Here is a 14,409-nt window from a genome sequence, read left to right as displayed (position 1 = left end):
GCTGTGTGGCTAGTTCAGGGACTGGGGCCCTTGTTAAAGTCGAGGGTCGGATGAATTCAACCCAATATCAACAAATTCTTCAGGATTATGTTCAAGCATCAGTCACAAAGTTGAAGTTACGCAGGGGTTGGATATTCCAACAAGGCAATGACCCAAAACACAGTTCAAAATCTATAAAGGCATTCATGCAGAGGGAGAAGAACAATGTTCTGGAATGGCTGTCACTGTCCCCTGACTTGAATATCATCGAAAATCTATGGGATGGTGTGAAGCAGGCTGTCCATTCTTGGCAGACTTCAAATTGAACTGAACTGGAGAGGTTTTCTATTGAAAAATGGTCAAAAATACCTCCACCCAGAATCCAGACACTCATCAAAGGCTATAGGAGGCGTCTAGAGGCTGTTATATTTGCAAAAGGAGGCTCAACTAAGTATTAATGTAATATCTGTTGGGGTGCCCAAATGTATGCACATGTCTAATTTTGTTATGATGCATATTTCATATTTTCTGTTAAACAATAAACTTAATATCACTGCTGAAATACTACTGTGTCCATAAGTCATGTCATATGATAAAAGGAAGTTGCTACTTTGAAAGCTCAGCCAATGGTCAACAAAAATCCAAAGAATTAAGAGGGGTTCCCAAACTTTTTCATATGACTGTATAGCTGCATTTATTCAGAATTTCAAACTTCTGCAGATTCACAGATTGTTTCAGGTATTTAGACCGCCACTTCAAAAGTTTTTATTGAAATTCAAAGCTGAAACAGTTCAAATAAAAATAAAAAGGGAAAACCGATAAAACACAAAAAAGGATAATTTCTTATATATGAAATTTTACATACAGTGGTGTGCAAAAGTATTCATTCCCCTTGAAAGTCATCGGAATTTTCTGCATAACAAAAGATTTATATATACTGTATATTTATCCATTCAGTATTTTTAATGTGAACTCTTATACAGTAACTATACATTTCAAAAGTCAAAATAAACCATTTTCTGTAGATATTTAACTGAAGAAGAAAAACTCAAAAGTTAGTGTTTGCATAAGTATTTAAAACTCTGTTTCAAAGGCTCCAGGTTTACACAAATGACCAATGAATCACAAACGAAACAAAGGTGACAATCATTTGACAGTTGTAACATAATTAGCTACCACTTGTGAGTCCTTTATATCTCTCTAGATATAAAAAGCACCCTCTGTACAGTAAGGGTCATATTCTTTGTTGGACAATCACTGCAAAAATGAAGACAAAGGAGCATTCTGCTGATGTGAGAAACAAAGTCATTGAAATATACAAGACAAGAAATGGCTACAAAAAATATTGAAGAGTTTGAATTTCCCATTAAGCCACATTGGAGCCATCATCAAAAAGTGGAGGGTTCACCACGGCACCCAGACTCTTACTAGAACAGGCCATTCCTCAAAACTAAACTTCAGAGCAAGACTTCAACTGCAAAATATCCAACTGTCACTCTCAGAAGTCTGCAGTACTCTTTGGCTGAAACTGGAGTGGAGGTGCAAGGGTCCACGATTTCAACAGCTCTCCATAAAACAGGCCTCTACGGGATGGTAGCAAGAAAGAAGCCATTCCTTAAGAAGATCCACATAAAAGCATGAATGGCATTTTCTATAAAGCACGAGAAAGACCCAGTTAAGATAAGGTAGAAGGTTTAATGGCCAGATGAGACTAAAATAGAACTTATTAGTGGGACTTTAAAGAGGTATGTATAGTGTAAAACCTTATAACACTGTCCATGCATCAAGTAACACAATACCTACGGTGAAATATGGTGGTGGCAGCATTATGCTTTGGGGACACTTTTCATGTGCTGGGACTGGGAATCGTATCAGAGTTGAAGGGAAAATTGATTGACACAAATACCGCATAATATTGCAGTGGAACTTGTTCCAGTCTGCTATGAACGTATGGCTCAGGACAACGTGATACTGAAATGACTCAACAACACAAAGCTGAATGTTTAGGAATGGCTAAGTCAAAGACCTGATCTTAACCCCATTGAGAATCTGTGGCACTATTTGAAAAGTTTGATGCCACATCCTACCAACTTAGAGGTTCTCTATAAATTCTGCCAAGAAGAATAAGGAAGAATCACTCCTGAACAACCCCAAAAGAGTGAAGGCTGTTATTGTAGCTAAAGGGTTCTCAGCAAAGTATTAACATGTAGAGCTTTGGAGTTTTTCTTCTTCACTTACAGTAAATGTCTTGCTTATTTTGACTTTGGAAATGAATTGTTACAGCATAAGAGTTCACAATAAAAATACTGAATGGATAAATATATTTAAAAGTCTTTTGTCATGCAGAAAATGATGATGATTTTCAAGGGTATTGAATACTTTTGTACCCCACTGTTTCTTGGTTATTTAGTTTCTCTAACTTACTGCTCAGGTACATTTGTATGTTTGTGCATTCAGCCTGTCTAACAGCTCAAATTTCTACCAAGGAGACTATGTTTCTAACTGACCACAAGTGACTACAACGTACTGAATATTCTGTTATTACAAATATACTGTAGCTGAGAAACTTTGATTACATGTTTGCTTCTGGGGGTGAAGGATTATACCATTATCTACAGTAAGTACCTCTATGAAATTAACATTTTATTCTACTTAAGCAAATACATGGATTTGAACATTTTAGGACTGGCTCTAACGCCCTCATTAGACCCCATCTCTTTTTATGAGAAATGACCTGGAAAACAGTTTCAGCTTCTCCTTTGAAGTATGATTGCTTCTGCTGGCTAAGAAATTTCTGCAATCATTGAAAATGTCTTAGATGCATCTGAGAGAGTAATGCAAATGTGTCTTAAGGAGAAGGAAAGAGATTTTTCACAATTAGGACATTGCTTCCATTTTTGTCAGAGTTTCCTTTATCAGTCCAGCTGCAGTACTGTCCATTTTATATTGCTCTTTTCTAGAAATTGTGGGCAAAATATTCATTGTAATTTTTTTTCTTCTCAGTTGAATGCATCTATGAAGGCGCAGTATACCAGGAGGGAGCAGATTTTCCGAAACCTGGGGATGACTGTTCGGTTTGCGTTTGCCAGGTACCTACTGTCTTAATGTAGATGGTTATTTATAAGGGAATATCTGAATTTTTATGGCCTATTCTTCGGTACAGCGTGCAATCACTTTTCTGACTGGTACTGCATTTTCTCTCTTTTACTGTGGCCATTGATTTAAAATTTTTAAGAACAGCTTCTGTCCCTGTCTTGCTGATTTAGGTCAGCTGTCCACTGTCTTTCTCTTGGGCACCCTACAGTATAATACAATGCATACTGGTGGCCATAACTCCAGTATAATATGACAGTTTGGAGCAGAATCTGTCACAGTTAATACCAAACGTTAAAACCTGAAATCTCAATCTCTAACCAAGAAGAGCAGTATTGTTTAGAGTGTACAGACACAAAGCGCCATAACAGGATACTGACAAGAAAACAGTCTGAGAAAGGATTAGTAACACCTGGAATTAATGATCTCCACAGCTTTATTTAAGAACAAAAAAGGCAAAAAAAAACAAAACAGACATTTTTGTAGTATGACTACCCTACCCTAAGAAGAATACGCCATCATAAAGTAACGTGTTTTTAGCTTTACACTAGCAAACAGAACACTTCAAAGTGTGGGGGACTGTATTTGAAGGATTCACATCCAACATTAGTTTTACATATCTTTGGAATCACATTTTATTCTTGCAGTGTACACTCAGGCATGTACAAATTAAGTCGAATTATGTCAGCATTGGGTTCAAGACTAGAACCAGGCTTGGACAAAACTGCCAACAGGGCACACTGAAGCACACATCCACACCCCCACTTACGTGGAACCAATTTAAAGTGTCCAATTAATCTAACACGTGTGGTTTTAGAGATCGGGGGTTAAAACCACACAGATATGGGAAGATTGAGGAAGATTGACGTGGTAGCACATTGGATAGTCCTTCATGCATCCAACACCCTGGGTTTGAATCCAATGCCATTGTTTTCCATTTACTGTATCTAGACACTAGATAGTCTTGTTGACCACAATAACTCAGCCCTTCATTCAGCATTAGATAAAACAGCTCCTTTAAAACATAAGGAGGTTTCCTTTAAACGTCCAGCTCCTTGGTATAACTCAGAATTGCGATCTATGAAAGCTGCTGACCGACGCCTTGAGAAAATGTCACGTAAGACTGGCCTCACCGTGCACATCCAGGCTTTCTCTGACCACCAAAGAGCTTATAGAGAAGCACTAACTGCTGCTAAGAACACCCACTATGGCAGAATAATAGAAAGTGGCCACAATAACCCAAGTTTTGTTTTCTGTAGTTAATAAACTACTTGAACCTGCATCTGGCCCAACTACCTCTTCTCTTGAAGTCTGTGAGGATTTCCTCCACTTTTTCCGTAACAAAATTAAAGATCTAAATAATTCAACTAACATAAATACATCATCTGTTTATATCTCTCCCTGTTTTCCCACTCCATCCAGCTCCTTCTCTAAGTTCTCACCAGTCACGTCTGTGTTTGTTAATAACCTGCTTTGTAGGATGAGGCCGACTACTTGTGTACTGGACCCCATCCCCAGCACACTACTTAAATCCTGCCTTCATGCCATAATCCCGACTGTTACAACAATAATAAACTCATCCCTTAACACTGGCTTTGTGCCGCTCACTTTTAAAATCGCTTCTGTAACCCCAATGTTAAAAAAGTCCGGCCTTGATGCTGACAATCTTAACAATTTCCGGCCTATTTCCCACTTACCTTTCCTGTCAAAAGCTCTTGAACGTGTTGTAGCCTCCCAGCTCACCAATTACTTAACATCTAATAATTTGATGGAACCCTTTCAGTCTGGTTTCAGGGTGCAGCACAGCTGTGAAACTGCTCTGCTACGGGTAACCAATGATCTGCTTATGGCAGCAGACTCTGGACAAACCAGCATATTAATTCTATTAGACCTCAGTGCAGCATTTGACACTGTCAGACATGACATTCTACTGTCCAGAATGGAGAACATGCTGGGTATCTCTGGCACTGCCCTCCAGTGGTTCAAGTCCTATCTGACTGATAGGCAAGAGTTTGTTAGTCTTGGCAACAGCAGATCCAGCTTGCGCCAGTCACACAAGGAGTTCCTCAGGGCTCTGTCCTCGGCCCTCTTCTCTTCTGTATTTATATGCTTCCCCTTGGCCATATTATTCATAGCTATGGACTGGGTTATCATTTTTATGCAGATGATACTCAACTCTACTTCAATGTTAAAAGTGGAACTTCATCAGAGCTTTCTCAGCTCACAACCTGCCTTAGTGAAATTAAAACCTGGATGGAGCAGAACTCTTTGAAATTAAACTGCAACAAAACTGAACTCCTGCAAATTGGGACTAAAATGCAACTTAATAAAATGAGCTCCTTCCCAGTCAATCTGGTGATCTCATCAGACCTGCCTCTACTGCAAAGAATCTTGGTGTCATTTTTGATTCTTCCCTTTCACATTAAGAAACTTAATCACATTAAGAAACTTTCTTACTTTCACCTCCGCAACATATCCCGTGTTCGCTCCTTCCTCTCTTTTTCTAATTCTGAGAAACTTGTTCATGCTTTTATCACATCCCGCATCGATTATTGTAACTTCGCTGCTGGCAGGTGCCCTTCTAATCTTATATCATAGCTCCAGCTTATTCAAAACTCAGCTCCAAGAGTCCTTACTCAAACCAGCAGTAGCAAGCACATCACACCCATCCTGCTCCGTCTTCACTGTCTCCCTGTGTCTTACAGAATTGAATATAAAATTCTACTAATAACCTACAAAGCCTTAAATAACCTCGCGCCAAACTACATCAGTGACCTTCTCCATCACTATGTGCCTGCCCGCCCACTAAGGTCCTCTGATTCTAACAATCTTGTTGTGCCCCACACTAATCTACACTCCATGGGTGGCAGAGGGGCCTTCAGCTGTATAGCGTCCAGACTCTGGAAAGACCTACCAGAATTAATCAGATCAGCTGACTCCATGAATTCTTTTAAAAAACAACTTAAAACTCATCTGTTCAGGAAGGCTTTTAGCTCTACTTGACTTTATTACCCTTCTCTTAGTTTACCTCTCTGTCAAGATGCTCATGTAACATGTATATGTGTGCTAGACCATCAATTCTGTTGTCTGTTAGGCTTTCTCTGAATTTACTGTCTTAATCTTCTTTATTTATTTATTTGGTTTGTACTATGCTATATACTGTATACCCTGCCGTTCTTTCTTATATTCTGTAAGTGCCTTGAGCATGGGAAAGGCGCTATATAAATAAAATGTATTATTATTATTATTATTATCTCAGAGTGGAAATACAGACAAACCCCGAAATTCACAAGGGTTACATTCCTAGAACATCTGCAAATTGTGAAAAACTGCAAATTTTGAATGTGGTCAGAAAAAAATGTCTATTTTATAGTTTATACCCTAAATATGCCCCAAAACACTTTAATTTCATTTCAAAATCAGCTTAATACAACCCTAAAAAAAGAATGTAAAGGTAAACCCGTATACTGTACAGTACTGTACTGCTATGTCTCCTGCAGTGCTAGAATGTAAAATACCGATGTTAACCCTATATGTACTGTAATTCATGCAAGCACGTTTTCTTTGGTATGCACTGTTGTTTTCTTTGGTATAAGTAAGGTAAATACGTAATAATTTAATTGAAGTTAATAAAAATACAGTAAAATGTACGGATACTCACCAATAATGAATGATATTGATTAAAGATGATGATGAATTAGCTGTGCAGTACGATGAAGATATGTAATGAAGATAATGACTGCACAGCAAAGCAGAGGATTTACACTTCCTTGGGTGGCTACTGTGGCATAACTTTTTAGTTCCTGGAGCAAATCAAGTAGTTCAACCTTCTCCTGGATTGGCTTAAACTTCTACTGGCACATAGGTTCATTGCCAGAAGCCATAGAAGGTACAGGTCATTTGAGCGACATCTTAGGGCTTTAAGAAGAACAAAACGAAAAACATGAAAACACTCAGCAAAACACTCAAGATAGCTACACATGGTAAACTGCTATGATACAGGAATGCTGGGCTGCATCTGCTGGAGATCCATCACAGAGCAGCATCCAATCAGCAGCAAGGAGAAATGAATAACACTTTCAGATCGGCTATTTTCACCATCACAAGCAGCATTTTCCTATACGATTGCTTTGTGTTCTCTCTACAGTACAGTATTGCCATGAAAAAAGCCACAAAAAAATTGCAAAGGATAACTGCAGTTTCTGCTAACAGTTATTAGTCAGGTTCTAAGGAAAAATCCTTAAACTCAGCATTCTCTTTAAGCTGAGATAAAGTTGAAAAGGCTTCTTAAATTTTCTGTAATACTTGGCTGCTTCATTGATACAATGAATTAAATGCAGAAATAACAACACATCTTTAGGTCTGATTGATAAATACAGCTGATGCCTGACAGAGAAATGGCACAGGACTCAGACCAGTAAACCAAGAGATGAGTGTACCAAAAACCAGGGGCAAAATACTGGCGATGTTCACTCCTCTAGGATAAAGAGAAAGCTATCAGGAAGAGTCCAATATGCTAACCAAAGCTTATAATGGACTTGCAACAAATCGGAAGTTTTGGACAACATGAGGTACACAACACCAAACTTTATACCACTGGGCTAGTGACATTGCATGTTGTCACCCCCACCTTCTTCACATGTCAGGAACCTCAAACAACAATGTTGACAATTGTGGCCTTCTCATGAAAAACAAAATGGATGTACTCTAAGACACAATATATTTTTTAACAAACACAAAATGACTGCAAATTAAAATCTAATTACAGAAACTGATTCCTCTAAACAAGAAAGAAAAAAGACAATACAAAAAGTACATATTTACGTGGCTGAATGTCATTCAGATATTGATAGAACTGCTGTTTTTCTGACTGGAGTCGAGCCAGTTGATTTAGTTTGGACATGCTGTTAGGGAACTGTCTGGTCGCTTTCCTCTCATGACGTGTACCAGACACAAAGTATTGGAAGAAGGTGACCCAGAATACGCTGAAAAAAGTACATCGCTCTGTCAGCCTGGGAGCATCTGGGACATTCCTGGAAGAGCTGGGAAATGTTATTATGGATAGGGTAGCATGGTCTGTTCAGTCCTGCTGCCACTGAACCGTTTTCAGGAAAAACAACTTGATTGTGAAGTTCTGAGCTATAATTGAGGGCTAGATAAACCATTTGTATCCTTTTTTTTATAGTGATAAGCAAACTCTGTGGATTTCACTTCGCCATGAGTTCACTGAAATAACAGAAATGTCCGGGAAGTTTGCCAAACTCTGCAAAATGTATTTGAGTCAATGGGGAAGAAGGAACTGAACTACTTTTGAGTGCAGTATAATGCTGTAATGGTGTTATAATTGTCTCTGAGGGCTAAGGAAGCATCTGCTAAATATGCTGGACCAATTTTTGTGGCCAAAAATTTGATCTCAGCTGTGAGACAGCAGTGCTGACCACTGCACCACCATGACAAAAAATAACAAACGATGCAGACGGAACAATAACCACAATATCAGGGCACACATTAGCCCTGCAACAAAGTGGAGGTGTGAGGCTGTCTTATTCCATTGTCTGAAGTCACGGCATCCGGTGCTGCTGGAACATCTTTTTTGATTTTTCAATTAATGTGCAAAGGCCTTGTAAACAGCAATAAATCTTTCGTTCCTATCATCATTTCACAGAGCCGCATGTGTTTTCTTTATGTAAAGGGATCCTTTAAGGCTTGTTCTGGATCACAGCTCCAGCACATGGCTAAGTATGCAAACAATTTTAAATTATGCGGTCCTGCGTGCAGGGATCAGGGTTATATTTCTGATAGCAGTAATTATAATATTCTCAGTATGGTCAGCTAATGTACCTCTCAAATGAAAAGTTTTGTTTTTTTTTTTAAAACACATGCAGGGTGGAACAGTAAATACTGATCCAGTTGTAAGTCAGCAATGATTTTACCATATGCATGCATGAAAGTTCTGTGAATGGTGAATATGCTGGAAAATGTAAGACAATAAAGTCATGGGTGAATAACTGCTTTGGTGAATTTTGCTGATCAACACTAGTCCACACTTACAGTGTTATATGAAAAGGGAGTAATTCAGCTGATCTCCATCTATGCTCTAGTCTCATGAATTACACTATAAAAGTATACGATCTATTGTTAAACAATGAATAATTCATTTTTAACTACTTTTACCCAGAGAGAAGCTACTACATTTTAAGACTGTTAGAAAAGAATCATGTTCCTATTTCAGCTGATCTGTAATGTTTTCAGAAATCGTTTTTGTGTCCCTCACAATACACCTACAGCATACTGATATGTGGACCTTACGAGCAGGGATTTGTCAAAAATGGTTTGGTGGTCCTATTTCAGAGGTAGGCAAAGTCGAGCCACAGTGGCTGCAGGTTTTTGTTCCAACCCAGTTTTTTAATGAGAAGTCAATTATTGCTGATGAAGCACTTGCTGCTCAAGTGACATTTACTGCTTCATTATAGTGGTCTCTCTTGTTAAGGTTCCCCACCCTTAATTGCTTATTTCAGTCTTAAACAGCTGCATTCACTGTTTTAATGGCTTCTTATTAGCAATAAGATGCAAATGGCAATTGATCATTTATGATTTGAAGCCTAAAAAAAAAAGATTAATCTGTCACATTTTACTCTTAAGTGTTTGATTAAACCAAATAGTGCATGATGAATTCACACAGGTGTATATGGAAATAAGTTAGATGGAGAACTGCTGGCTCCATTGTCATTTGCATCTTATTGCTAATAAGAAGTCATTAAAACTGCTGAATGCAGCTGTTTAAGACTAAAATAAGCAATTAAGGGTGGGGAACCTTAACATGCAAAACCACTAAAATCAGGCAGAAAAATGTCACTTGAGCAATAAGTGCTTAAATAGCAACAATTGACTTCTCATTAAGAAACTGAGTTGGAACAAAAACCTGCAGCCACTGAGGCTCTCCAGGATCGCCTTTGCCTACCTCTGTCCTATTTTATTATATGTTTATCGATATTTGCCTCCTTTTATTCCTAATCCACTGCCTAGTAGCATCAGGTTCACTAAAGTTGCATACAAATTCAGTTTGATTGCATATACTGTATGTGCAAACTCAGATGCTGCTATACATATGGCGGCAACATCCTTAAATGCCACAAGAGGACAGAATTCAAATTCCTCCAGAGCAGGGATGCTACTCTTGGCTTGCCAGAGCCTGGTGAAGGAGATGACTGGAATGGAAGCTAGTAAAAGTCAGAGGAAAGACTCGGAGTCAGAAACTGAAGAAATTCCATATGGGATTTCGAAGCTTGTTAATCTTTATAATGTTCTAATCTTTTGATCTCCACAATTTAACAAAAGCATGATAAAAATCAATAAAACTGAAAAGCAGCACTATTGTGACACATCAAATGACCGGGTTGCTATTTCAGTTTATGGCAGCAGTGTCAAAACAGTGGTGTTTAATTTTTGTTTTGTTTTTTCAAATCTTCCTTGCCTTAGAGGAGAAAGACAGAGGTAGATAGGATGCCATTCCATTGCAGACGTAAATTAAAAAAAGTCGAAGATAGAAGCGTTAGGTTCCTAGAAAGATCGCTTTTCAGAAATCTTGCATTAGCCCACTGCTGTCAGTCACCGTTGCACATTAAGCAAAGAAGCTCCTTTCTGAACTGTCTGTCACTTCTCCTTTCTGTGTCATGAGACTGCTGTTCCTCAATTCAGGGACCCCTTTTTGGTATGTGAATCAACTGGTTATTTTAGAAGTACTAGGGGGCTCCACCCCTTGCTTGCTTCGCTCACCAACCTTGGAGAGCTCAGAACTGAGCCACTCAAAGGGCATTGGGACATCCCTCTGTTAGAGAAAGCAATTGTATTTAAAGAGTTGGCGTATGGAAGAGTATGCGGGGTGCAGGAGGAAGATGGTTTTGTCCTTAGATATTATAGTGATATGATAGTTATTTCACTACAACTGCCTATTTTGAAAACCAATTAATAATAAAACAGAGGTAAAAGTATAAAAGTAGAAGTGAAAAATAAAATGTAATAAAAAGTAAATAAAAAATTAAATGACATTAATTCCTTGACAAAAGCAATATTATGAATTACTCTATCCTCTAAATTACATTCTACAAATGTTGTTTTATTGTTAGGGATATTTTTCTCTTTCTTGTATATTGGACTATTCTATTTGTCCTTGATTTTTATTATTTGCAGCTCTTTTTGTTCATTTTCTTTTTTTCAACATTCATTACGTCTTGCTCAGCTCTTGCCTTTGTTTTTCTATTGCGATCTACAATTCAACGTTCATGAATAGATAATTTGCTTTTCTGCCTTGCCTTTATAACTGACTGCATTAAAGGGCGAGTTAGCAGCACTGAGAGTTTCACAAGTTCATATGGAGAGAGGATGTGTGCAATAGGAGTAATAATTGGGTGAGCGTTGTGGAGGGAAGTGGTACAGGCTGAATAATGCAGACACAATGGAGAACTCTTTTAATATAATAGAAAGATGCTGTAGTGCCTCAGATTTTTGTCCTAACACTATTCCTTAATTAGAAACCAATCCTTGCCAATAACAGTAAAATTTTATGGCTTGTTAGTTTTTTTGATTGTGCCATGCTCAGTCGTTCTTATATCATGAATTTATTCCCTCCCAAGGACATCATCCAAATGATTTTTAGCCTTGTGGATTAGTAATTCTCAGTCCTTCTCTTTTTTCTCTTCAGTTTCCTTCCAAATATTTTACTAAGCCAGACAGTTCATTCTGAATACACACAGGTGTAAATGGAAGCATACTAGTTGGTGATTCCTTTGTCATTTTCATATTATAGTTATAGGAACAGTTAACAGTGAAACCAGTTGTTTAAGGCTAAACTAGTGAGGACTTTTAAAGGGCGAAACAACTAAAATGAAGCAGCAAAATGTTACTTGAGCCATAAGAAATAACTGACTTCTCAACAAGAAATTGGGTTAGAAAAATCTTGTAGCCACTGTGGTCCCCCTTTACCAACTTTTCAGACCCCTGTTTTAGACTTGCTAGTATACAACTGTTCTAATTCCAGTGGTGCCTCATACTTTGAATTTAATTCATTTCAAGAGGCTGCTCGAACTATGAATTTTTTAAAGTCCAAATCAGTTTTCCCTATTAGAAATAATGGAAAGTGAGTTCATTCTTCCCAGACCCTAAACAATACCAATTTCAATAAACCTAAACAGCAAATACACATAATTTAAGGTAGAAATAACATAATTAAATGCCCTAAATAATAAATTAAAATGTGAAAACAATAAATAAAATACGTAAATACTGTATAATAAAATGAAAATTGAATTTACTGTACCTTAGTAAGAAGTGGTGATGTCTCATGTGGCTGGTGGAGAGGAAGAGAAAGATTACTGTTTGGAAGGAGAGTCGACTTTAGTATCTTAAACATGGCCTCCAGGTTCACCACACGTGTACTGCTTTCATGCTTCACAATAACGTCCTTTGTCACTTCAATCATCGATACTACAACCTTCTATTAAGGCCTCATTGCTTCCACACTCTTCTTGGATGCCATGGTTAATAGATAGAGTTATATATATAACCAAACACACCAAAATTAAAGCAAGAAAGCACTGAAAACATACAAGTGTAATACAAAAGTTGCTTTCACAGTGAGAGCAAGAGACGATTGACTGCGTAAACGCTGCGCAGGTATTTTGAACATAGAAGCATCTTTGAAATCTGGATCGAATTTCTCTCAAATTTAGCGTTCAAAAATTAGAACGTTCGAAGTTAGAATCATTCGAAGTACGAGGCACTACTGTACTAGCCATTGTTTTCTAAGGTCTCAAGATAAATTAATTTTTGTGATAGAAGTTAAGTACCCTAACCATAAATGCAATACCAAAGCAGGATTGGAAAACAATACATTCTAAATTTGTTAGTCTGCGGGGCAGCCAAATTATCAAGAAGACTGGTTAAAAGGCAATGAACAGAACAGCAACTTGCACAGTTGCTCTTGCCATGCATGCAGAGCTGCTAGGATAATCTGAATATAAACAAAGCAGTTTAATTAAATAAATGAATGAAAAAGGAAACATAATAACAATGTATATAACAATTGTTACTGTAAATAGATAAGATGTATGAAAAGCAATAGTAGGAATAGTAAGAATGAACAACTGTTATTGAATTTAGGGTGTTGATGGGTCAGATCTTCAGGAGCGTTTACGTTTGGCCTGACCAGGTATGGAATTGGCAATCTGCAACTGAAGAAAGCTTTAGCCTGAGTTTTTTAAATCAAGGCTATTCACGTTTCTCATAGGACAGAGGCCATGCTTGGTGTGACCTTTTTAAACCAATGTTTAAAATGTGCAGGGTTCAAATCTGTTACCAAGACAGGAGGATGCAATGGAGGTTATACCATTTTTTGAGGTCATTCAGGGGGCATCCTTAACCTGTCTTTCAGTTCGAGCAAATTTTGAAAGAGGTATCACTTGCCAAAGAGACTCTAAATGAGATGGCAGGACAAATTAGAGTTTGCAGTTGATTTTTTATAATTAAAAAAAGAAGAGTTACATACAAGATGGATTTGCTAATGAATAAGTGGCCTAGCCTATGTCAAATGATTTCTAAATTCCCTTCCATTCTTGGTGCTGCTCTGCTCATGATTTTGGTTGTTAATTGCTTGCATCTTGATAGAATGGTGAGGTGGTGTGTTCCTTTGCTCCATGTCCAGTATTGGATTGTCCTCGAGGAGACTGGGTACTGGAAACTGGACAGTGTTGCTTCTCTTGTCGTCAGACAGCAGTACAAAAAGGTGATTTTATTTTATTTTTTTTAGCTAATATACTATACATGTTTATAGGTCTGAATTTTTAATTCTGCATTTTATTTGCTACTTTATACTTAGGCTGCTCTGTGGATGATAATGGAACAGAATTCCCTGTGGGACAGATCTGGTCTACTGGAGATCCGTGTGAGACCTGTGTGTGTCAGGTACTGTAAGCAAATAAAAAAGTGAAAATGACTTGCATGTTATGATTATTGATAAATGAAACTCTTTGTGTGTCACTTCACAAAAAATAAATCGGCAAAATATATGGCATTTTGCTTTCTCTGAAGTTTGTGTCATTCAGACAAGAAGAAAGGCATTTCATTCCTGTCTGGAAGTGTTTTCATGGATTAATTCTGCATTTGTCTGCCTGTCATCTACTGTTTAATTAAAGGTCTCTAGTGAAAAAAAAAGTCACCAGAAGTGTGCATACACACTAGGAAAAAGGTGATTGCTAGTTTACAGCGAGAAAGGGGGTTTTGGTAGCCGCTGCGTTCTGTGTACTGAGTGCTCCTGGGGAGAAACCACAGTAATGTGCATCA

General features: G+C 37.8%; 1 protein-coding gene across 5 annotated transcripts in view; it reads left to right on the top strand.

The window, feature by feature from the left end:
* The window catches only part of LOC120525881, a 230,825-nt gene that overhangs the window by 197,948 nt on the left and 18,468 nt on the right, over positions 1-14,409 (top strand). For all 5 annotated transcript variants that reach the window (XM_039748569.1, XM_039748552.1, XM_039748562.1 and 2 more), the window contains 3 exons: positions 2,983-3,068; positions 13,735-13,852; positions 13,946-14,031. In XM_039748569.1, the coding sequence (XP_039604503.1) occupies positions 2,983-3,068; positions 13,735-13,852; positions 13,946-14,031 (290 nt within the window). The remainder of the gene's footprint in view (positions 1-2,982; positions 3,069-13,734; positions 13,853-13,945; positions 14,032-14,409) is intronic.

This window comes from Polypterus senegalus, chromosome 1 (genome assembly GCF_016835505.1).
Source record: "Polypterus senegalus isolate Bchr_013 chromosome 1, ASM1683550v1, whole genome shotgun sequence".
Lineage (NCBI taxonomy): Eukaryota > Metazoa > Chordata > Cladistia > Polypteriformes > Polypteridae > Polypterus > Polypterus senegalus.
This window is presented reverse-complemented; position numbering and strand designations above follow the sequence as displayed.